Below are 25,653 nucleotides of genomic sequence, written 5' to 3'. Positions count from 1 at the left end.
AGGCGTAACTCACGGGTGCTGGAACCATTTTTATAGTGGGGGTGCTGAGAGCCATTGAACCAAACTGTAAACCCTGTATATGATAGGAACCACTTCAAGACAGGGGATGCAGCAGCACACCCAGTATCCTTTGTTCAATCACCTATGGCCTAAATCCCTTTTGAAACGGACTTAAGGTTCTAGGTCATTTGGGCACTTCAGACAATTTTATGCTACATCAACAAAGTTATTGGATCATTCTAACACTGACATTAATGTAAGTAAAAGATATACCAGATATGTACTCAGTGCTTAAAGTGGTGTGAAAAACTACAATTTGTCATCATCTGAGAGCAGCTGGTTGGCAAAAGAGTGCTTAAATTCTGACCTTCAGACACACAATCTTTTTTTTTTTTTGCTGGATCTGAAACCATTTTCACCATCCTCCTCCCCACTTTAAGACTGCATGCTTCTAAAGTTTATAAACATTAATTGTAGGCTATTACAAATGTATATTTTGAGAAACTGTATGAAATCCTGTAATTATAAAATGCATCATAATTATGTGCATAAGGATTTCCTGGCGTTTGAGTGCTAGGCCATGTAAACAATGTTCTCAAAGTGGTTTTTAAAATAACATTACAATTATAAAACAATTTAGTGAATTTGTTGATAGGACTGAAGCATTATTTTTAACTTGCACTGTTCTATCTAGTATTTTTATAAGAGTATTAGTTAAAATAAATTTCAACCTTCATTTGAATTTCCTATTGGTTCTTTTTTGTCACTACCTTAATACTACTTTTTTCATTACTTGAAATATTAACCCTCTCTAAGCTCCTCCCCATACTTTCATAATAATTCCAGGGTAGGCAGCTACTTTCTAATTTTTTGCACAAACGGCCCCCTCAGGCTGCCTCTATCTCAGCATAAAGGGTCCGCATTGGGGTCCAGAGTCACTGAGCCCTTGTGATCTCTGCCAAGTGTACTCCCCTAAGAGTTACAACTATGGTGATACTTTCTGTGACCAACTAGGAACTGACAAACGGACAACTGATGGATTACTTTGGGCAGTTACTACTAACTCCAGTGACTTATACTTAATAGACTCTATTTCTCTGTATGTTGCTTAGACATAGCTTATACCAACCATAAGATTTTATATCATTCATTTACTTTGAACAAAACTCCTCAGTGCACTTGGAATAACTCACCATCTTATTCTATGTCAAAGCACTGGTTTATATCCTCTGTCCCTTGTCTTTGTGGGGTTTTTGGAGTAGATTAACATTGCACCTGTCCTTCATCAGTCTCCCACATCACAATGCAGTACACAACCTGCATGGCACATCTGCTGAACAGTTATCTTCACATTAATATTCTCCTCACAGATAACCCTATTTACAGGTTTGGCAAAAAGCCAATTGAACTGTTGTGCAATTATTTAATCCGAAAGGTTTTCTTCCTCATACTAACCCATCCCCACTCTGCTTCTATCTCCACTTCTTCCCTATTCTAGTGTAATTCTCACAACACATGATAATCATGGCATGCTTCATTGTGTACGAATCATACTGTTCTTTCTTAACTGTTCTGTTAATCCTGCCTGGAAAGATCATTTACAGGAGCATGGAGGAGAACCTGGGATCCCTTGCAAAGACAAAATTTTGCTAGATTGTTTTACAATATTTAGTTTTAAGAGATGCTGCTATATAGCTACACAGTCTTCCTTTAAATAAGAACAATCATCTCTGAGGTCCAGTTTGAGTGAAGTCTCTCAAGTAGCACTTGTTTACTTTGCTTTAATCTACATGGAATCAAAGCTTTCTTCAGCCTGATCCAAACAAACCAAGCAACCAAAATGTAGCTTAGCCATACTTCATAAGCAGTATGCAGTCCTTGAGTTTCATACTTCCCCCATGCTTCCTGACCCATAGGCTGGGTAAGCTCTTCCTCTGCCTTTTCCCCTCTAAGCTCCTTCCACAGTATTCCACTCCTCCTTTCCTAGACATGTTTGAATAAGCTAGTAATTCTCTTTCCTGCCTAACTTCGTGTGAAACTGTGACATTAAGAACAGCCCAAGGGTAGAAGGCAAGGGCACTCTGATGTCCAGCAGACCAGCTCACTGTACCCCAACTCACTACTGTTATAATTTACATCTAAAAGGTATAATGTAATATGTCACTGGAAAGCTCATAACTCACCAGTTACTCGTATCATTGTGTGATGTAGGTGCAACTGATGCAAAGTTATGGACATAAATTATAATTCTTAAAATGTATGCCACTCATACAGGAGCTGCGCCACCACAGACAAAGGAATGCAGTTTTGCCACAGGACAGTTACTTCCAAAGTACGTTGAAAGACAATGAAAATACATTTATGTATCAGATAAACAAAACTATCAAGTAGGGGGAAGAGACAGCTTGGTTAGATCTCAGCAGGGAAGAGAAACTTTATCTGAGCTATAAAGACAGGTGACTCTAAACCTCAAATAATAACCAACTGAATCAACTGACTGAATAGAATATTAATGTATCATGTAAGTGTGACACTGTATAAAAGATGGGTGATCATTTCTATTATTATTGATACCATTATTATATAATTGCAATAAATCTTGTACAAAGTGAATCATGTAATGTATCAATGGAAAAGTTAGTCTGTGAACTATGATTATCCTGCTTAAATCCACGAATCATCTTTGTATCTAAAGTTATGAATATTGGCTATATATTTGTATCTTAAATGTGTTTGTTCTTGGGGTGACACCTACAAGGTAATTTACATACAGTCTCGCCAGCCCATTGTGAATGGAGTATTCAAGCTTGATGGGCCATTAAGAAGAATCCACTCTCCAGATAGTTCTTCCTGAGGATGTCTCAGACAACATGAAGCCAATGGCTACCCCTGTGATTCAGCAAAACATAAGGGTATGTGATATGGACATGTAACCTCAGGCTCCATCTTTGTCATCCTTCCATACACACGGGCTGTGGGCTTTGTTTAGGACAGTAAATTTCCATGTACATGGCAGAGGATATAGAAGACACCTGAGATATCTCCATTTTGCCTCTTTTCTGGTCCAATTCTCTGAACTATGGATTTATAACTAACCAACGTATTTTGAAATATGGACTGAGAACCTTCCAGACTTTTGGAAGTTACCAGACTTTTGCAAACCAGCAGTCTATTCCATCACTGTTATAATCCTGATCTATAAACACTGAAAATCACTTGCATGTATATGATTCTTTAACCATTCGATACCTCTTTTCTTTTACTAATAAAATCTTTAGTTAGTTTACTAAGAATTGGCTGACTGCGTAATATTTGGGTAAGATCTGAAATATATGTTGACCTGGGAGTAAATGTCTGATTCCTTGGGTAGAACTTCATATATGGTGACTTGGTCTAATATAGTGAGAGGTTACCAAAAACCCTATTTGTTTGGATGGGAGCCAAGGACTGGAATGCCTGAAGAGGACTGTGTTTGGCTTCTTGTTAACCAGTATGGTGCCATAGAAGCTCTTTTGGCTTGGTGAATCTAATTACAGAATAAGCCATCAGTTTTGGGGGATTGTCTACCATGTTTCTTGCAGTCTGCCCTTAGTATGGCATTCTCAGTGTGGTCCATTCCAGGCACCCAGTCACAGTAAGGTCTTTTACAAATGCCTATAACACACTGGTGATGAATATCAGTGTAAAATGTATGTATTAACACTACAGGAGGAATTATGGGTACTGGATTGATATTCTGTTTTCAAGTATAAAGGCCAAAGAAAGAAACAGTTCCCACCCAGATGGAAGGACGGACTGGGGTGGGGGTGCTATTTATCTGTCTTCTTTGTAAATAAACATGGGTGAATCAGGAACAATGAAAATTCAGGCCTGAGGGGTGCACTGGGGTCATCTTGCTTGTTGTAATAAGGCTGATGGAAGCCAGAATGGGGCTGAAAACAGGCTGCTAGGGTGAGAGGAGCTGAACCAGAGCTGTGTAAGCACACAGACACTCAGGATGTGACCTGCTTGTGAAAGTCCTAGGTTGGGAGTAGTAAGGCATTGTGAGGTGCCTAGGGTTGCAGGACAAGTGATGATACAACTCCTCACAGATATAGGTTGCACCTTGAACCTGACTGGACTGTCACAGAAATATCATATGTGTTTTTTATGTTTATTATATATTTGTAATTTCCACAGGAACCTGCTTCTCTTCCTTTCAGAGCACTAAAAGGTATTTCTACTTAGAAAAGCCAACAGAACATGTGTGGAATGTCTAAGACAATCCTTTTTGGGGAAATACGCAAACAAATTCAATATTTTTTTTAAAAGGGAAGGACTAGTATATTATTTCAAAATACAGTAATTTTGTGAATTTAAGCAAGTTCCTCTGATGAAATGCAGCCTGCAGAATTTTAGTAGGAACATTACTCTTTCGGGAATTTAAAATAGGGCTAAAAATGGAAGCTAAATTCAGTTTGTCTGAAACTACCACTGCCACTCTGTAACACACATACATAGGTGGACGGACACACACACACACACACACACAGCATGGTGGTACCATAGTTGTCTCTGGGGAGAGTACTTACGTTATCAGCAATTTAAAGCATACTCGATCTTCTGCAGGATGCAAGAAAATCCATAACACTCATAGCAGTCAGTACAGAGAGATGAATGGATTTACAGGATTTGGATTGGATGGAAATTCAGTAAAACACCAGCAGTCCAGTTCCTGATTAAAGAAGCACTTAGCTGGGTAATGTTGGAAGTGGAGCCCGGGAGAAAAAAGGCTAGGCTGGAGCAATTCATTTTTGTAATGATATAAGACTCTTAATCAAACCTTCCCACTCTGTAATAATTCCTCAAACAAGGCACAGGAATGAGTGTTTTTATCATGATCATTGTGACAGGGCGTGTGTCCTCTGCTTCTGTGTTTCTGCACAAATGGCTCTAACACCTCTGGTTTGTTACCGCTGCCATGTAGTTTATTTGTGTTATACCAACTACTACCCCTTTACATTTATGTGCAGCAATTCTATTTACAGTGACATACATTCATCATCCCTTTTTTGCCCGAGACAGGAGAAGGACGAGATCATGCAGAGATCTCCCTTACCTGGATGCTGCTAGCCTTTCTTTTTCTCTTTCTCCCGTGTGCTTCTTTTCTGTGCTCCTTTTCTACTTTTGCAGTTGATTGACTAATTATCCCCGTAGCACTGCCCAGCCCAGGATGATCTGGTAATTAGCCACTCTTTCCCTCAATCAGGCCCTCTCAGGGGGAGCTAATTGGATTCACAGTGACCAGAGTGCTGGTTCTCAGCATTGTCACAATCCTGAAAAGATTTGCTATGAAATTCTAAAAAAGAAAATGCCAGAAGGTTTTAGGTGCATTGGATTTAAATAGAGAGGACCATATATGCACATCAGAATCACAAAATCATATAAAGATGGAAAACACCTACAGGATCATCCAATTCAATCCAATCCAATCCAATCCCTCTTCAAAAACAAACTCATTCCCTGCAGTATATGCAGGGGAAAAATGGCTCTTACTGCCACAAAATCTGCCCCCACACCAGCCCCGTCACCGCCCCCCCCAAAAAACCACCCTAAAAATAGAGAAGTCTACCACATACAGCAGGGATTGAGCCCAGACAGGTGATTTTACACTGCTGAGGAGTGGGCTGAGCTCATTCAGATACGAGGCTCATGACTCACTAAGAACTGTCCAGTAGTCCTTGTTCTATCTATTCCACTAGGATCTCAAGGCTATTGCAACCTTAGAGTTCCAAGAACACCTGCAGAATACCTGGGACAGGCAGGTGAGGAGTGTAACTGGACCTGGGTCCCAAAGGGTTAGTGGGAGCTGGTGGGTCCCATCTCCCTCCCCTGGCTGCTGAGAATTATCGTTCTCCTGATGGATTATCCTTTCCCAGATTCCAGATCCATTTTGCTGTTGTATCTGGGCAATATGGCCCAGGCAATCTCTATAGCTGTCAATATGCCAGGGAGGAACCCATCCCTTACCTAGAGCCCAATATCTCCTCTACATTATACAGTTTTGCCAGAAAAGTAGAAAAATTAAATGTTCTCTGACAAAAGGTAGAGAAAGAGCTCACAAAGGAACAGTTATACCATGAGTATACTTAAATCAAACAAGGATAAAATTGAAGTTGAAGGATAAACCATTGAAGTTGATAGCAAAATTTACATTGACTTCAGGGGAGGTAGAATGTCACCCATGACTCAAATTGTACCTTACTAGTAGAATTAAATAAGTAATAACAATAACTAGCATTTGTTATCACTTTATATGCTCTAAAAAGTGTTTAAGATCAATAGCCTCATTTTACAGATAGGGAAATAGAGGTGCAGAAAGGTTAAGGGAAATCCAAGGCAGATTATAATTATTTAATAGTTATTTTGCAACAACACTCAAAGGCCCCAATCCAGAGTGAAACCCCAGCATGCTAACTGCTATATATAAGCAAACACACAATCTCTAACCTGGTGATTCTACAGTCTAACAAAACAAGTAATTTACAAAAGTGTGATATTTTGGCTTGGAATCAACCAGATGTGCTGCATTTGGACAGAATATCAGGTATTTATCCCAAACAGTGTATCTGACTGCTTCAGAACATATGCTCAGGAACTGCTCCTCTGCAAAACAATCAAGCAATTGTTCATAATTCCCTTCTTCCTTCCCCTTGGCCCATTTTTTATCCAAATTGCACAATTTACATGCATATTCGCTCTGACTCTTCTTGTCTTGCATTTTGAGGGCTCTAAATTTCAATCTATACACTTCAGGAGTAATTTGAGACCTTTGCAATGCAGCCTTATAAAAGGTATCTTATTGCAAAGCCTTATCACCTGGCATTTCATTAAACACATGGAAGGCTTTACCCAAAAGCTTACTAATCAATGTTGGAACTTCCTTGTCCTCTGGAACTTTATGAACTTCACATAAAAAGTGGCAAAGTAATCTTCAATACAGTCTGCTTCTTTGCACGCTGGGCACAGCTTTTCCCATCTGAGCATTCCTTGGATGGTGGGAGTACCTGGGGATTGTGGAATCTGACCCTATTTATCCATTATGCTCTGGGCATACACCTTTTCCTTCTCTTTTTCTTGGGTTTCCTTTCTGCTCCAGAGCTTGGTGATGTGCAGCTGTTTCCTTCTCCCTTCCCTGACTCTCAGCTTCCAGGGCTCACCAGAGTGCTACTTCTCATTCTTTAGATCTCCAGGCAACTTCCCATCTTTGGTGTTCATGCTTTTTGTCTTCATGCTAAGCTAACCAGTTTTGGTGTTCATGCTCCTTCTCTTTTATGCTGTCATTCTCCACCTTCGTCAGCTCTCATTTTGTAGTTGCTTTGCTGATGCTCATGCTTATGTTTTACTTTTGTTCTAATTCTCTGACCGAAACAAATAAGCAGAAAATAATGAAACCATAACCTGTTTTCAACCTTCTGACTTGTGGATCACCTAAAACCAGCTTATCAGTGTGAACGTTAATTAGCCAACCAATTAACCAACAAACTGTGTGTAAATCCTGCTGACTACATAACTGTGACATTCTAGGGTTCACTCAGGCCTGTAAGGGGTTTAGTCAATATCTTCCTTGTAACTTGGGTGTCTTGTGACTGCGCAACTGCAGTTCAGAGATCTGACCCCAACAGCTTGATTGCAGCCCACAGGCTTCACTCTGGGTTAGCTCAACTTGGATACTCCTGGCAGACTGATCTCAGGACCCTTCCAGCCCCAAATCTGCTCCAAAATTGTGCCTCCTGCAGCATCCAGTCTCTCTCACTGGACCCTCACAGAAAAAGTATTAGATTTGTTGCCTCTACAGAGACAGTAGAACATTCCAACCTGTCAGCTTACCAGAAGCACAGACTTTACAGAACTGATCTAACACTGATTACTTATAATGAAAGCAAAACAAGTTTATTGACAAAAGAGCATGGCTTAAGTGACTAGGCCAAGTTTTCTAACCATTAGAGGAGTGAGTTCTATAACAGACTTCCAAGTGGAGCAATGGGGGTAAAAAGCCTCATTGGCTTCAAGACTGAGCTTGATAAGTTTATGGAGGGGCTGGTAAGACTGCCTACAATGGCATATAGCTGATTTTTGACTAGTAGCAGCAAATATCTCCAACAGCCAGTGATGGGAAACTACACAGGGAGGGCTCTGAGTTGCTACAGAGAATTCTTTTCTTGGTGTTTAGCTGGTGGGTCTTGTCCTAATGTTCAGGGTCTAACTGACCACCATATGTAGTGCGGGGAAGGAATTTTCCTTTGGGTCAGATTGGCAGAGACTCTGAGCTTTTTCACGCTCCTCTGAAGCACGGGGCATTTGTCATTTGCAGGTTTAAATGACAGATTCTCTGTAACTTGAATCTTTAAAGCATGATTTGAGGACCTCAGTAACTAAGCCAGAGGTTAGGGGTCTTTTACAGGGGCGGTTGAGTGAGGTTCTGTGGCCTGCAATGTGAAGGTCAGAATAGATGATTATGATGGTCCCCTCTGGCCTTAAAAAATTCTATGACTCTATATCAATAAAAAGAAATAAAGGTAGGAATAGTTACAAGCAAATAAAAGTGAACATATGCATCTAAAAGTCCAACAATTAATCTAGCAAGATACAGTCTTTGTTCAAGCTGTTTTCTTTCACCCTCAGTCTTCCCTCCAGCTTTTTACTGGCTGGCCTGGCCAGGATCCATGACAGAGATCAAATTGCTGGGTTTCTTTATCTCTTTAAAGTGAAGGAACGATAACTTAAGGATTTACTCCCCCTCCCTTTTTAGTTCAGTGAATGTTTGAAATGTGTCTTTCTGAAAGGTATTCACAGATAAAGTTGATTAGTTCATGGTCAGCAGAGGAGCTATGAGATCTGGAAAAAAAGTCTCCATGCTGGTTCTTTCCTCGCTGGTAGTTACTACTATGCAAATTATCTCTGCCTGCAGCAATCCTCCATATAAGTGAATAGCCCCCTCTCTCTCTTTTTGTTTATTTTTTTTAATTATTTTTTTAAAAAGAGAAACCTGTTTACCAATTCCCCCTGACATGCCTGGTCTAAACACCTTTAGTCACCTATTAGTGAGTCATTCATAATTTCACACAGAGTATTACTACACATACTTTACAATGATATTATTGACAAGTGTCTTATTGGTTTTCAAATGACACTGCACAAGGCATCTTTTGTACAAAAATCATTGTAGTAGGTGTGAATACATGGTGCTTAGGGCCACAAAAGGATTGGGGGAGGTTACAATACAATTAGATCTACAGACATACATATTTTTCATATAGATATATACCACTGTAATTTTTTAATAATTATAAATAGATATACAGAATAAGTGCCAGCTAATTTCATTGTCCCCTCAAGCTATCACTAATCAGCTGAGCTAGAAATATAATCCAGACCTCCCAATTACAAGTTCCAACCCCTGCCTGCTTGACCGCAATGCTTTGCTCTCAGACATTCAAATTGATGACAATTATAACAGGAATTAAGGACACAATTGGGCTTTAAATACAGATTTTCATGCATTTAAATTATGTGGTGGAGTAAATTCCCTTTAGGGCCTGGAGTTCACCAAACATTGTCACCACCAAAGTGAAGGGGAAACACACTTAAATAGGATTCAGGGCTCACAAGTTTTGTTTTTCTCTCACTCTCTCTTCCTCTCTCCTTTTACTTTCAGATAAAGTATATTTCATCTCCAAATACAACTATCTTAAATTCTTTGGAATTAAATAAAATTAAGTATAACAATCTGGAATTAGCTGACTTGCTTTTCATCTCAACAGCATACAGTACATGAATGCCAAGAAGCTAGTGAACTTTGCCATGTTAAGTAACACTAACGGGGGGTTTTCACCAGAGTTTGAACCTCTGCTATGTAGCCTCCTGCAGTTCTGTATGTCCCTTTCCTCCTCCAGAAGCTCTCCATACTACCACATTTCTCTGTAAAGAAACCTGGTATTAAACAATTATTTGCTTTTCTGTTTTGATGTCAGGTGCGTGTTTTAACAAATGTTCTCTTCTTTCTGGTTCCCTGTTCTAATGTTTCTTCTTGACAGCTCTTTAGTAATGCTTGACATGAGATGCCTGCCTCATGTAAAACACTGAAAATGTTAAATATTCCTGAAACGGGTGCGGGGGGGGAGATAAGTGGGAAAACTGACAGATCATTTGTTTTCGCTTGAGGAGCAATTCTCCATCACCTTAACGCAAAAGTTACAATAGGAATTTCAATAAAAAGAAAAGTGTCTTCATAGAATAAATGCCCAAGTCAAAACAAATGACAAAGACTGAATGAAACTTCAAAGGAGGCCAATTTAACACTCAGTTTCATGTAACTAATGCATATATTATACGGTAACATCTGAGAGAGAGAGAGAGAGAGAGAGTCACAATTGTAAGTCTGTAAGTTGTAAGTTAATTAACTGTTACAAAGTTATTGAATAATAAACCAACAACCACAGCACATGAAATAAAATGGAGGAAAAATAAGTTGACTTAAGAGGAGTAATGGCCAGCAAAGAAAACTATACATATCCGGCAGGAGCCAGGTCTTGTTTTACATCAGGAGCTGGGTTTCCAGTTAGTGTCCTTTTTCCATCTTAGCAAAGAGAAATGGTAAGCATTTCTAAAATTTCGTCCATTGTGTCAAATATTCAACTCAATATGGTTCTAAACAGGTAGTGCTCTGTGCAGTTTTAGAAGAACTGAATATACAAATGATTTTTATTGTGCTACAGCCATTGGCTGTATGAATAGTCCACTGACCTAAATGGGTCTACTTATATGAGTAACAGCAGCAGGCGCAGACCTTAAATCAAGTCACAGTGGGGCAGATTTGACAGTCTGATACCCTTTTTCAAACCAAAGGGAGTAAAAGTACAGATTTATCTCAGACATTTTCTTATTACTAAGATAAGATGAAGATTGTGGCATGAAAAATGGAATGGACAATGCATGACAGAAAAGAGAGAAAACTGGCAAGTGAAAAACCAGAAATAGCAAATGATGACAAAGTGATTCAAATATAGAAAGATAAAGGGCAAACACTACTTTTCTTAAAATTTATTCTAGCAGTTTTGAGGTTCATCTGCATACCATCATGAAACATAACTTTTCACTCACCAAGGTAGAGGTATGTGAAGCATCACCTGAGACCTCGGGTGTTCTTGTGATGTTTGGGAGTCTGTGAGGGTTACGAGCTATCGCTTGACACCAGCCCAACATTTTCTCCTTCCACTTATCCCTTCTCAATGTCTGAAATTCTGAAAATAATTTAGATTCCCTGAAACATTGACACTTTAAGTTCATTGTGTGCATGCCTTTTAACAGCACTTTAGACTGCGTATAAACAAGGTAATAAACATTTTTTTACAGAAAAAAGTATAGTTGAAATAAACCATGCAGACAGAAAGAGAACTGTATACTTATAATATGTATTACATGCACTAATACTATTTCAGTACCAGAAAATTCCCTTATCTAAAATTAAAAATATTTCTTGCTGAAACATGCCACCTTCTAGGGGAACTATATTATAGCCTAGCTGCGAGAATGGTATTACCCCCATAGCTCCCACATTGCCTGAAACAATCAATAGATATCAAATTTAATCCAGGAGCCCTAAAGGTGTGGAGCAAAGTGAGCAAAAATCAGCTGGGTGAATGCACACACGCGCGTATACACACACACACACACACACACACACACACAGAACAACTGGCGTCAGACAGGAAGGGGAATTTTCATTGCAAATAGCAAAAAAATCAACACGCATGCTCCTTTAGATACATTAGCTATATATAATACGTAACCTGTATGGAGCAGAAATTGTACCGCACATTTGTTTTAGCTATCTTGGAGCTTTTTGATTGAACATTATATTTTTCTCTTGGAGATATCTGGAGATCCATCAGCGGTAGTTTTCCATTAAATGTGAAAAGTCTACAGGAAACGTAATATTTTCACTTGCTAAATTTTACAATCTACTTTTCCACCACACTACCCAATTTGAAATAGTAAAGTTAGGTCTTTAGTTAAATGCATTACACTGCCAATTAAATATCAAAAATAATTTGGAGTAATTATTTTTCACAGCATCTGAACCAATTAACAATTTGGTGGTTTATAACATTTCAGGATTTAAAATAGGCCATTCTATAGCATTATGAAAAGTAACATAAAAAGATTTTGCTAACAGATTGATGAGTTATTACTACTCTTAATGAAAAAAATTTGAATTAAATGGATCTGAACAATGTAAATGGGGAAATGATAAAGACCTTTCATAAAAATCAAGACTAAACTGTTTAAAAGAACTGCACTTTAACAACGAAGAAAATACTGTGTGAGTATAATTCTATCCATTTTAGATTTTCCTATAATGTTCATCACTGTAATATCTAAGTGATGAATAGGTAAATCAGATTTACCTGCTGATGATTACATCTTCACCCTTCTTGGGATATCAAGACATAATATTTTGATAAGCAGCAAAGAGCCCTGTGGCACCTTATAGACTAACAGACGTTTTGGAGCATGAGCTTTCGTGGGTGAATAACCACTTTGTCGGACGCATGTAGTGGAAATTTCCAGGGGCATGTATATATATACAAGCAAGAAGCAGGCTAGAGATAACAAGGTTAGCTCAATCAGGGATTCTTTGCTGCTTTTACAGATACAGACTAACACGGTTACCCTTCTAATATTTTGATAGGCATTCACATATCCTGGTATTACCATTCCCAAACCTTCTGCCATATTTAATGCTCAATTAAAGGAATTAAATGGATGAGGCAGCATTTTTCTACTGGTTAGAGCATGGAATTAAGTCAAGACATTTGGGTATTAGCTGTAATTCTGTCCTACTTATGATGGGGTAAATCACAATCTCTTTGAGCATGAAAATACTTACCCATCTTTGTTAAGTGTCTTGAGATCATCACATGAAATGCAAAGTATTAATATAAAATATTCATCTAATTAATGTAACATACATTTAGTCAAACCCATTTTCACCTTAGTGAGAGAAAAATCTTTCTTGTAGATTCCTTTAGGGATCAGTCCTTCAAAGCATCAGCAGTCTAATCCAGCAAAGGATTTACTCATTTGCTTACATTTAAGCACTGGTCAATCTTAAATAATACGCATCTATAAGCATTTAAGAGCGGTGTTGGATCAGAGTGCTCAGCATCTTGCAGGATTAAGTCTTATAATAAAGTATCAGTTTTAAATTATGTTTCTTGAATATTGTCAAAAGTAACATATGAAATTGGCACAGTTTTGTGTCTTTAAAGTAACAAGCAAATATATAGCCCTGTGCACAAACATTATTAAATCCAAAGGGTAAAATATGTAACAATCAAAACAGTCTACAGATGCATGAACAGCTGCTGTTCTTAAAATATTAGATAATTAAAAATGACAATTTGAGTTCCAAGTTTCCAAAAATAATTTTTTAGTGCCTATCCAAACACCAGGTTGAAGGATTCAGACACAGAATAGGTTCAGGATGAGCAGCAATAATGCAGACATCCCCTTACTAACCTGTCAACATTCCCCAAACTCTACTCTGAGAAAACTACCTCTAGGTATGAAAAGACCATCCATTGTGTTCCTGTTCATTCTAAAGCCTTCATTGACAATGCAGTAAGGCTAATAATTTTTGTTAAGCATGAGGGCATTTTCTGGTGTTCTAGATACTGGTCACACAGCCCACCAAGCAACTTTGGAATGGCAGCAAATCTTGATCCCTACTAGAGCTGGTCAAAATTTTTGAGACAAACAAACAATAATTTAGTCAAAAAATGCTGTTTTAAGGAAAGTAAAATTGTTTTGTGAAAACATCTTGATTTCTTTGAAATTTCTTGTATTTTCATTATAATTTTTAAGATTGGTTTTAAAAAACCATCATTAAAAATGTTTTGCAACACCATTCCCCGTGATTAATGACTGAGTTTTGTCACATGGTGCCTGTGTTATTTTGTGACTGGACGTGGGTACCTATAACTACTAGGTGACAATGTGACTAGCTCCACTGACCTGTAAGTGCCAGAGGATGAACTGTTACTCTCCTTTTGATGGTACTTGAGGCTGGATTGGGGTGCACTGCATCACTGATCATTTGCTCGTGCAGTTTCCGATAAGGATGCAGAGCTGTAATGCCCTTCTACACCAATCTCTGGAGAGAGGGAATGGATTCAGGGCTGCTTTTAATTCCTCTGATCATTAAAATCAGTTGTCCTTTGGCTAGTCTCTCTGGGATTCTGGGCAAGTCTTACACAATGTGGGTTGAATCATTTGCTAGTGGGGTTCCCATCTAGGATTTCTCAGCCATGCCCCTTCCACAATGAATATATATTTTGTTTCTTTGGCTGATTAACCAATTTTGTGTCTGTGTCCACATGCACGCATGCATCCTTGGAGCCTAGGAACAACCCAGCTTTTCTCCATCCCCTACCTGCAGATGCACTGAATAAATAAACTCAAGTGGCCTATCTTACAATTTATCGTCTGGGCTGAAATGTATGAATTGCTCATCAAATTGCTTTACTGTTTCATATTTTTCCTTTTGACAGTTTTCAATGTGAAATCGTTGAAATTTTTCCTTTTATATAAGTTGTTAAATTTAAACATTTAATTTCATGACAAAAATTTCAAAATTCAGAATGTTTTGAGTCAGCTGATATTCCCCTTTAACCAGAACTAGTCACCACAGACTTGTATTGGATTTGAAAGAGTGATGTAGAGGCAGAAATCTTACCCGTCCATTAGCAATCACCCAAGATCTATGGTCTCCTAAATACTTGTACACAGACATTTTAAAGTCCCAGCTAGCCAAATTTTTAAAATCTTTTCAACAGTTCCAAAATGTTCCATTTTATTGTGAGTCATTGTGAACATGCAAGATTTGTATCCATAAAGCCCTATTTACCAAGAGTCTAAATAACATTTGACCCTTTGCTGAAGTTTAAATTGTCACTTAAAAAGAAGAAAAGCTTTACTCCACTGGCTATTCATACACAACTTGAGCAATTCAATGATCTGATTAGGAGAAAAGTAAATTGCAAAGCTGTTCATTCCCCACAGCTATTTCATCAAGATCTTATTTTAAAGTTATTGTGCAGTACTTAACTTGTGCCAGGGCTTACCAGGCCTGAGCCCCAGCATCTCTAGGCTTGGCAGTTCATAGATCCAGGCCCTCTGGCCTTGCCATGTCAGTTATTAAAGTTAAAAAAAATTGCTTGAGCCCTGGCACCAAATTGCTTGAGCCCCAGCACTTCTTTCATTGCAAATTAAACATTGAAAAATGGCCATGCGTACTGAGCTGTGCGTGCAAGAGCAACGCCTCTGAAGAAATCTTGAGTGCATGTGATATCATAAAAAGCTGAAACAAAAAAACGACCCCTTGAGCATGAACATATTTATATGGTGGTGAGAGAGCTAAGCACATAGGTCTTATCTGATCAGCTTGAATAAGTTGAAAAAACTTAAAAGCAATAAAATGACTGGTCGCTGGGTCCCTGAGGCACTAGCCTTCCCTCACTCTAGGCCAGATCGTGAACCCCGTATTCCCAGTGGAGAACAGTGACTCATATGAGTAGTCCTACTGAAACTAATGGAACTACCCATATGAGTAGATTGCAGCTGTGGCTGCAGAAATTTACAAGAGCCAGGAAAGCAGGCAGTTTTTAATACATTAGTCACCATCTCAAAGGTAGACTACAAGGCTAGTATCTAAACATTGAAGTTAATTACAGTCTAGCCACAATGTCAATAAATACGTGTTAAGAAAGCAGCACTGAGACAAATCACTAGTGGTCACAGAAACTAAGCTTTAACAGGACTTATTCTTAATAAGTTACACTAAGCTTATTACACTATTTATTTATTTATTAATTATACTACTTATTACCCTACTTACTACACTAAGAAACTTAATGTTAAACTTATCCTGGCCCGTTTCAGGATGTCAGTCTGTTACCATTTTTAAAAACAAAGAGAGCAAAAGTACAGATTTATATAACACATTTCTTTATTACTAAGACAAGATGAAAATTGTCTGGGGTTCTCTTAGGATCAGATCCTAAGAACTAGGTTGGAAGTTCCATTATCTAAAGGCTCAAATTCACAAGATTGTGTGTCAGCATTATCTCACATCTTAAAATAATAAAGATTGTTTCTGATTAATCAAATTATTAGGTAGCTTTTGATTCCAGTTACATTACACTAAAATCTATTGAATTACTGTAGCATCAAAATAGGTGCAAATGAGACATAATCTTACCCTACATTTGTCTTTTCTTACAAAGCATATGTACACTATACAATGCCACACTGGGGAAAATATGTCCTAGTCAAAATAGTTTTAATCTATCATCCTAACAAGCTAATGCTAGTGCTTTGGCAAACAAATGCACTTTACACATGGTTTTAATCAAATACAAAATACAGATCGCTCATAAGAAAATTGCATGTGTGTCCTGGCTCAGTGGTTTAATGCAGTCTTTTCACCCCTGGAGATCTGCGATGAACTCCTATTAAGTTCAGTGGGGCCAGGATTTCACCATGAATACTTATGTCACAGTAAGTGTTTTTGATGGACTTTACTTAATAGCGAACAATTATTTGTATCAATTAACTGTCAATTTTGTTCAATTGTCCTTCAAATTTTCTTGAGAGGACTTGGCCTTGGACATAGTGGTTGTGCTACAAGTATAAGAGCCCACACTATACCATATCTTTATTTATAAATGTACGCACAGTTTTACAAGACTAAGATATGGCCCTTACCCAACAGATCTTACAATAATACGAGAGCAAAATTCACATGTAATATACAAAGACATCAGTGGTTAGCAGGGCTGCCCAGAGGATTCAGGAGGCCTGGAGTCTTCAGTGGCGGGTCCCAGGGCGGAAGGACCCCTCCGCCGCGGGTTTTTGGGGCACTTCGGCTGCGGGTCCTAGAGCGGAAGGATCCCCCACAGCCGAATTGCCGCCAAAGACCTGGAGCGGAAGAAGCTCCGGAGGCCCAGGCCCTGTGAGAGTTTTTTGGGGCCCCGGAGCGAGTGAAGGACCCCGCTCCAGGGGTCTCAAAAAACTCTCATGGGGGCCCTGCGGGGCCTGGGCAAATTGCTCCACTTGCCCCCCCCCCCCAGGCAGCCCTGGTGGTTAGTAGACAAATCTAGTGAGTTCTGTGGAAACATGGGCCTTAAAGAGGAATTTGACTGAAGGAGTCAATCACTTTGGTCAGTGCCAAATTCAGACAAAAATGAAAAATAAAATATTTATTAAAAAACAAAAAGTATGCTAGCTTATCTGTTTCTGTATACTCAAAAAGGATGACAAAGCCTTTTTAAACATGTTATGCTGCAAACATCACGAAGGAGGGTCATTTATTTAGGTAAGAAAGCTCATTTCAAATCAAGCAGCATTTGGTTAATAAACTTATCTATTCTGTCAAACGTTACTGGCTAAAATTCAGTTATTTTTATTAATAAATTCTTATCTTAATGTGACTTTGGGTAAGGTTACAATAATATCTCATCAAGCATTTATATTGCTTGGTTTTAAGACAGTTACCTTGGCATTAATTCCCTGCCCAAACTACACTTCATAGGGTCATTTTGTTCTGATGTCCTTTGCCAACTCTGTCAGTATACCTAGTGGAAGTGCTACCAGAGTGAATTTTTCCAGCGATTCTTTAGTGTACGTGTCATAAACAGATAGCTAAGGGTTAATGTCTCTTTCACCTGAAGCACCTGACCAGAGGACCAATCAGGAAACCGGATTTTTTTCAACTCTGGGTGGAGGGAAGTTTGTGTCTGAGTCTTTTGTTTTCTGTCTGCCTGCTTTCTCTGAGCTTTGGAGAAGTAGTTTCTGCTTTCTAATCGTCTGTTTCTAAGTGTAAGGACAAAGAGATCAGATAGTAAGTTATATGGTTTCTTTTCTTTGGTATTTGCATGAATATAAGTGCTGGAGTGCTTTGATTTGTATTCTTTTTGAATAAGGCTGTTTATTCAATATTCTTTTAAGCAATCGACCCTGTATTTTGTCACCTTAATACAGAGAGACCATTTGTATGTATTTTTCTTTCTTTTTTATATAAAGCTTTCTTTTAAGACCTGTTGGAGTTTTTCTTTACTTCAGGGAAATTGAGTCTGTACTCACCAGGGAATTGGTGGGAGGAAGAAATCAGGGGGAGATCTGTGTGTGTTGGATTTGCTAGCCTGATTTTGCATTCCCTCTGGGTGAAGAAGAAAGTGCTTTTGTTTCCAGGACTGGGAACGGAGAGGGGGAGTCACTCTGTTTGGATTCACAGAGCTTGTGTCTGTGTATCTCTCCAGGAGCACCTGGAGGGGGGAAGAGAAAAAGGATTATTTCCCTTTGTTGTGAGACTCAAGGGATTTGGGTCTTGGGGTCCTCAGGGAAGGTTTTTCAGGGGGACCAGAGTGCCCCAAAACACACTAATTTTTTGGGTGGTGGCAGCAAGTACCAGGTCCAAGCTGGTGACTAAGCTTGGAGGTTTTCATGCTAACCCCCATATTTTGGACGCTAAGGTCCAAATCTGTGACTAAAGTTATGACATGGTGTGCAGCGGTTACGGGACAGACAAAATCCAGAAGCCAGTAGGAATATTATATTTTTCTTTTCTCTGCTAAGGGCTTTTTAGCAGAGAGAAACAGTTTGGTTTTAAAAGGGAACCAGAGAGAATTTTTTTTTCTGCTCTCTCTGGCAGTTTGTGGCTTGCATAATAAGCAAAAAGCCATTAAGAGGCTGTTAAGGGTCTTTTGTGACAATAGCTCTCCCATTGAGAGTCATTACCAGCACTATATACATGCAAATAAAGTGGTTTTTCAGGTTTACTTAACATTGAAGATTAGCTAAAGGCACTGTTGCTAGGCAGACTCTAGGAGGCAACAGAGCCTGCAGTGCAGAAGATAAACACCGGAGGGCACCCCAACCCAAGAAAACAGGAACCATGACTTCTAAGGCAAAAATTGGGGCCGAAGAACAAATCATAGAAGCTGAACACAGGCGACAACTGGAAATAAAACAAAGAGATGGAGATGAAAGAAAGAGAAGAACAAATCAAACAGGCAGCACACAAAAGAAAACTAGAAGAAGAAGAGTTGGCCCACAGAAGGAAGCAAGAAGAAGAAGAGGCGGCCTACCGCCGAGACATGGAAAAACAACAAAAAGAAATGGAAAAACAACAAAAAGAAATGGAAAAACAACAAAAAGAGAATGAAGAGAAGGAAAAACAGAGAAAACATGAACTGGACTTGGCAAAAGCTGGGCTGCATGTGCCAGCCAACCCTAACAACCCGGCGCCAATTATTGCTCCACAGCACAGGAAATTTCCCAACTACAAGGCAGGGGATGACACCGAGGCCTTCTTGGAAAATTTTGAAAGAGCCTGTCTTGGGTACAGCATCCCTGAAGACCAGTACATGGTAGAATTGAGGCCACAACTCAGTGGACCTTTAGCAGAGGTGGCAGCTGAAATGCCTAAGCAGCAAATGAATGACTATAAACTTTTTCAAACCAAGGCCAGATACAGAATGGGGATAACTCAAAAGTGGAAACCAGATGTGTCGTTTCCCAAACACGCCTACTACGTTGGGAAAAATTATGAGGCCTGGATATCAGGACACAATGTTAAAACCTTGGAAGAACTGCACCTCCTCATACAAATGGAGCAGTTCTTGGATGGTGTTCCTGAGAACATCACACGGTACATACAAGATGGAAAACCCAAAAATCTCACTGAGGCGGGGGAGATTGGAGCCAGATGGATGGAAGTAGCAGAAAGCAAGAAAGCTACTGTCAAGGGGAACGATTACCCAAGGGGGCACACAGACCATAAACCCTACAACCGAGGACAGCCAAAGACCCCACATACCACCCAAGTAAAGCCACAGACACCCTACTCTTCCACCTCACCAGTCTATAGTAACTCACCTCGGCCCAGTGACCCATCAGATGGAAGATGCTTTAAGTGTAATGAACTGGGACATATCAAGGCCAACTGTCCAAAGAACACCATGCGAGTGCAATTCATTACACCACCATCACACCAAAGATCCCCAGGCCCGGATGCCTCTCAAATACCCTTGGAGCGAAGGGAAAATTTGAGAGTGGGCGGAAAGAAGGTTACTGTGTGGAGAGACACGGGGGCACAAGTGTCAGCTATCCACCAATCCTGCGTTGACCCCAAATCCATCAACCCAAAGGCCAAAGTTACAATTTACCCCTTCATGTCACAAGCTGTAGACTTGCCTACAGCTCAACTGCCTGTCCAGTACAAAGGCTGGTCAGGAATGTGGACTTTTGCAGTCTATGACAATTATCCTATCCCCATGCTACTGGGAGAAGACTTGGCCAACCAGGTGAAGCAGGCCAAGCGAGTGGGAATGGTTACACGTAGCCAAACCAGGCAAGCTTCCAGACCTATTCCTGTTCCTGAGCCGTCCACAGAGGCCCCGTCTGTGTTACCAGAGACCCAGACAGAGGTAGTGGATCCGGATTCCATGCCAACCACTGAAACAGCCACAACACCTCCAGTCCCAGGCCCAGAACTGGAACAGCAACCAGCACCAGCAAGTGCAACCACATCTTCAAACTCAAAGCCAGAGGGCGCCAGCAAGCCAAAACTGGCAGAAGCAACAGACAGCCATACCCAAAAGGCTCAGCCAGAGCCTGAAATAACCTCAGGTGCACCAGCGGAGAGTGGTACACCAGCAACGGAAACAACCCCATCACCTACATCGCTTCCAGAGGGACCAAGCCCAAGTCCACAGTCTGAGGAAGAACTGGTGACCCCAGCCTCAAGAGAACAGTTCCAGACTGAGCAGGAAGCAGATGACAGCCTTCAGAAAGCGTGGGCGGCGGCACGGAGCACCCCACCGCCTCTCAGCTCTTCTAATCGATCCCGGTTTGTTATAGACCAAGGACTTTTATACAAGGAGATTCTTTCTGGTGGACACTGGGAAGAATGGCAGCCGCAAAAACAGTTGGTGGTTCCAACTAAGTACCGGGGGAAGCTCTTAAGCTTAGCCCATGATCATCCCAGTGGCCATGCTAGGGTGAACAGAACCAAGGACCGGTTGGGGAAATCCTTCCACTGGGAGGGGATGGGCAAGGATGTTGCCAAGTATGTCCGGTCTTGTGAGGTATGCCAAAGAGTGGGTAAGCCTCAAGACCAGGTCAAGGCCCCTCTCCAGCCACTCCCCATAATTGAGGTCCCATTTCAGCGAGTAGCTGTGGATATTCTGGGTCCTTTCCCAAAAAAGACACCCAGAGGAAAGCAGTACGTACTGACTTTAGTGGACTTTGCTACCCGATGGCCGGAAGCAGTAGCTCTAGGCAACACCAGGGCTAACACTGTGTGCCTGGCCCTAACAGACATCTTTGCCAGGGTAGGTTGGCCCTCCAACATCCTTACAGATTGAGGGTCTAATTTCCTGGCAGGCACCATGGAAAAACTGTGGGAAACTCATGGGGTGAATCACTTGGTTGCCACCCCGTACCACCATCAAACCAATGGCCTGGTGGAAAGATTCAATGGAACTTTGGGGGCCATGATACGAAAATTCATCAACGAATTCTCCAATAATTGGGACCTAGTGTTGCAGCAGTTGCTGTTTGCCTACAGGGCTGTACCACATCCCAGTTTAGGGTTTTCACCATTTGAACTTGTGTATGGTCACGAGGTTAAGGGACCATTACAGTTGGTGAAGCAGCAATGGGAGGGGTTTACGCCTTCTCCAGGAACTAACATTCTGGACTTTGTAAGCAACCTACAAAGCACCCTCCAACACTCTTTAGCCCTTGCTAGAGAGAACCTAAAGGATGCTCAAGAAGAGCAAAAGGCCTGGTATGACAGACATGCCAGAGAACGTTCCTTCAAGGTAGGAGACCAGGTTATGGTCTTGAAGGTGCAACAGGCCCATAAGATGGAAGCATCATGGGAAGGGCCATTCACGGTCCAAGAGCACCTGGGAACTGTAAACTACCTCATAGCATTTTCCAATTCCTCACTAAAGCCTAAAGTGTACCATGTTAATTCTCTCAAGCCTTTCTATTCCAGAGACTTACAGGTTTGTCAGTTTACAGTCCAGGGAGATGAGGCTGAGTGGCCTGACGGTGTCTACTACGACGGGAAAAAAGACGGTGGCGTGGAAGAGGTGCACCTCTCCATCACCCTGGAACGTCTGCAGCGGCGACAAATCAAGGAGCTGTGCACTAGCTTCGCCCCATCGTTCTCAGCTAGCCCAGGACGGACTGAACGGGCATACCACTCCATTGACACAGGTAATGCTCACCCAATCAGAAACCCACCCTACCGGGTGTCTCCTCATGCCCAAGCTGCTATAGAACGGGAGATCCAGAACATGCTACAGATGGGTATAATCCGCTCATCTACCAGTGCATGGGCATCTCCAGTGGTTCTGGTACCCAAACCAGATGGGGAAATACGCTTTTGCGTGGACTACCGTAAGCTAAATTCGGTAACTCGTCCGGACAACTATCCAATGCCACGCACTGATGAGCTATTGGAGAAGTTGGGACGTGCCCAGTTCTTCTCTACAATAGACTTAATCAAGGGGTACTGGCAAGTACCGCTAGATGAACCTGCCAAGGAGAGGTCAGCATTCGTCACCCATGCGGGGGTGTGTTTTTTCAATGTCCTTCCTTTCGGCCTTCAAAATGCACCCGCCACCTTCCAGAGGCTGGTAGATGGTCTACTAGCTGGAATGGGAGAATTTGCAGTTGCCTACCTCGATGATGTGGCCATATTTTCAGACTCCTGGCCCGAACACCTACTACACCTGGAAAAGGTCTTTGAGCACATCAGGCAGGCTGGACTAACTGTTAAGGCCAAAAAGTGTCAAATAGGCCAAAACAGAGTGACTTACCTGGGGCACCAGGTGGGTCGAAGGAACCATAAACCCCCTACAGGCCAAGGTGGATGCTATCCAAAAGTGGCCTGTCCCAAGGTCAAAGAAACAGGTCCAATCCTTCTTAGGCTTGGCCGGATACTAGAGGCGATTTGTTCCACACTACAGCCAAATCGCTGCCCCATTGACCGACCCGACCAAAAAGACCCAGCCAAATGCCGTTAAGTGGACTGATGAGTGTCAAAAGGCCTTTACCCAGCTTAAAGCGATGCTCATGTCGGACCCTGTGCTCAGAGCCCCGGACTTTGACAAGCCATTCCTAGTAACCACAGATGCATCTGAGCGTGGTATAGGAGCAGTGCTCATGCAGGAAGCAACAGATCACAACTTCCAGCCTGTCGTGTTTCTCAGCAACAAACTGTCTGAGAAGGAAAGTCACTGGTCAGTCAGTGAAAAGGAATGCTATGCCATTGTGTACACCCTGGAAAAGCTACGCCCATATGTTTGGGGACGGCGGTTCCAACTACAAACTGACCATGCGGCACTAAAGTGGCTTCAGACTGCCAAGGGGAACAACAAGAAACTTCTTCGTTGGAGTTTAGCTCTCCAAGATTTTGATTTTGAAATTCAGCACATCTCAGGAGCTTCTAACAAAGTAGCTGATGCACTCTCCCGTGAGAGTTTCCCAGAATCCAGTTGTTGAACAGTGTTCTTAAAATGTAGAGGTCTGTTAGTTATATACTTAGTGGTATATGTAAAGGTGCATGTGTTGTACTAATCTGTTTATTTTAAAGTTCTAGGAGGAAATCACCGCCAGTGAGCTTCCCCACTGTCTGCAATTTGGGGGGCATGTCATAAACAGATAGCTAAGGGTTAATGTCTCTTTCACCTGAAGCACCTGACCAGAGGACCAATCAGGAAACCGGATTTTTTTCAACTCTGGGTGGAGGGAAGTTTGTGTCTGAGTCTTTTGTTTTCTGTCTGCCTGCTTTCTCTGAGCTTTGGAGAAGTAGTTTCTGCTTTCTAATCGTCTGTTTCTAAGTGTAAGGACAAAGAGATCAGATAGTAAGTTATATGGTTTCTTTTCTTTGGTATTTGCATGAATATAAGTGCTGGAGTGCTTTGATTTGTATTCTTTTTGAATAAGGCTGTTTATTCAATATTCTTTTAAGCAATCGACCCTGTATTTTGTCACCTTAATACAGAGAGACCATTTGTATGTATTTTTCTTTCTTTTTTATATAAAGCTTTCTTTTAAGACCTGTTGGAGTTTTTCTTTACTTCAGGGAAATTGAGTCTGTACTCACCAGGGAATTGGTGGGAGGAAGAAATCAGGGGGAGATCTGTGGATTTGCTAGCCTGATTTTGCATTCCCTCTGGGTGAAGAGGAAAGTGCTTTTGTTTCCAGGACTGGGAACGGAGAGGGGGAGTCACTCTGTTTGGATTCACAGAGCTTGTGTCTGTGTATCTCTCCAGGAGCACCTGGAGGGGGGAAGAGAAAAAGGAATATTTCCCTTTGTTGTGAGACTCAAGGGATTTGGGTCTTGGGGTCCCCAGGGAAGGTTTTTCAGGGGGACCAGAGTGCCCCAAAACACTTTAATTTTTTGGGTGGTGGCAGCAAGTACCAGGTCCAAGCTGGTAACTAAGCTTGGAGGTTTTCATGCTAACCCCCATATTTTGGACGCTAAGGTCCAAATCTGGGACTAAAGTTATGACAGTACGGCAGGGGTAGGCAACCTATGACACGGGTGCTGAAGGCAGCACTCGAGCTGGTTTTCAGTGGCACTCACACTGCCCAGGTTCTGGCCACCGGTCCGGGGGACTCTGCATTTTAATTTAATTTTAAATGAAGCTTCTTAAACATTTTAAAAACCTTATTTACTTTACATACAACAATAGTTTAATTATATATTATAGCCTTATAGAAAGAGACCTTGTAAAAACATTAAAATGTATTATCGGCACGCGAAACCTTAAAGTAGAATGAATAAATGAAGACTCGGCACAGCACTTCTGAAAGGTTGCCGACCCCTGGTGTACGGGATTAATGCAAAATCCAACAGCTCTAAGGAGCTATGTACTCATCATGTTTGGAATACCAATTCATCCTGATAAAACAAATCTACACATCTCAGGCACACACACAAGCTATCTATCACAATACACAGATTGGGTTTGATCATAAATAAACTTCAAAGATAATATAGTCTGGGCAATATTGAAACAAAGTGATAGGGCACTGTCACTGTATAATTCCCAAATCTGAACCTTAGCATCCAAAATATGGGTAACTAGCATGCACTCCCCTAAGCTTAATTACCAGCTTAGATCCTGTACTGCTGCCACCAATCAGGACTTAGAGTAGAGCGCCTGATAGACTCTGGTCTTCCCCAAAACCTTCCCTGGGGCCCTAAGACCCAGATTCCTTGAGTCTCACAACAAAGGGGAATAAACCATTTCCCTTCCCCCTCCTTTCTTCCTCCCAGTTCTTTCCCGCCTTGGGTACACTAGGAGATCACTGTGATTCAACTCCTTGAATCACCATACAGAGAGGAATGATACCTTCCCCCAAAGGCAATCCAGATTCAACTCCGTGAATCTAAAACAAAAAGGAAATTCACTTTTCCCTTCTCCCCCCTGCTCTCTTTCCCTTCTCCCCACCAATTCCCTGGTGTATATAGACTCAGTTCCTTTCAGCCTTAACTAGGAGAAAAAAACCAGACAGGTCTTAAAA

At 41.0% G+C, this 25,653-nt stretch overlaps 1 protein-coding gene across 3 annotated transcripts in view; it reads right to left on the bottom strand.

Annotated features, from left to right (window-relative positions):
- Window positions 1–25,653, bottom strand: part of MARCHF1 (membrane associated ring-CH-type finger 1) — a 335,941-nt gene that overhangs the window by 181,252 nt on the left and 129,036 nt on the right. The window contains exon 2 of one of the 3 annotated variants that reach the window (XM_030563270.1): window positions 11,143–11,282. The exons of the other annotated variants lie outside the window; for them this stretch is intronic. Within the exon in view, the coding sequence (XP_030419130.1) occupies window positions 11,143–11,244 (102 nt within the window). The 5' untranslated portion in view covers window positions 11,245–11,282. The remainder of the gene's footprint in view (window positions 1–11,142; window positions 11,283–25,653) is intronic. 3 annotated transcript variants of the gene reach the window in all.

The sequence above is a fragment of the Gopherus evgoodei genome, chromosome 5 (assembly GCF_007399415.2).
Source record: "Gopherus evgoodei ecotype Sinaloan lineage chromosome 5, rGopEvg1_v1.p, whole genome shotgun sequence".
Taxonomy (NCBI): domain Eukaryota; kingdom Metazoa; phylum Chordata; order Testudines; family Testudinidae; genus Gopherus; species Gopherus evgoodei.
Note: the sequence above shows the minus strand (reverse complement) of the source record. Positions and strands in the feature narration are given on the sequence as shown.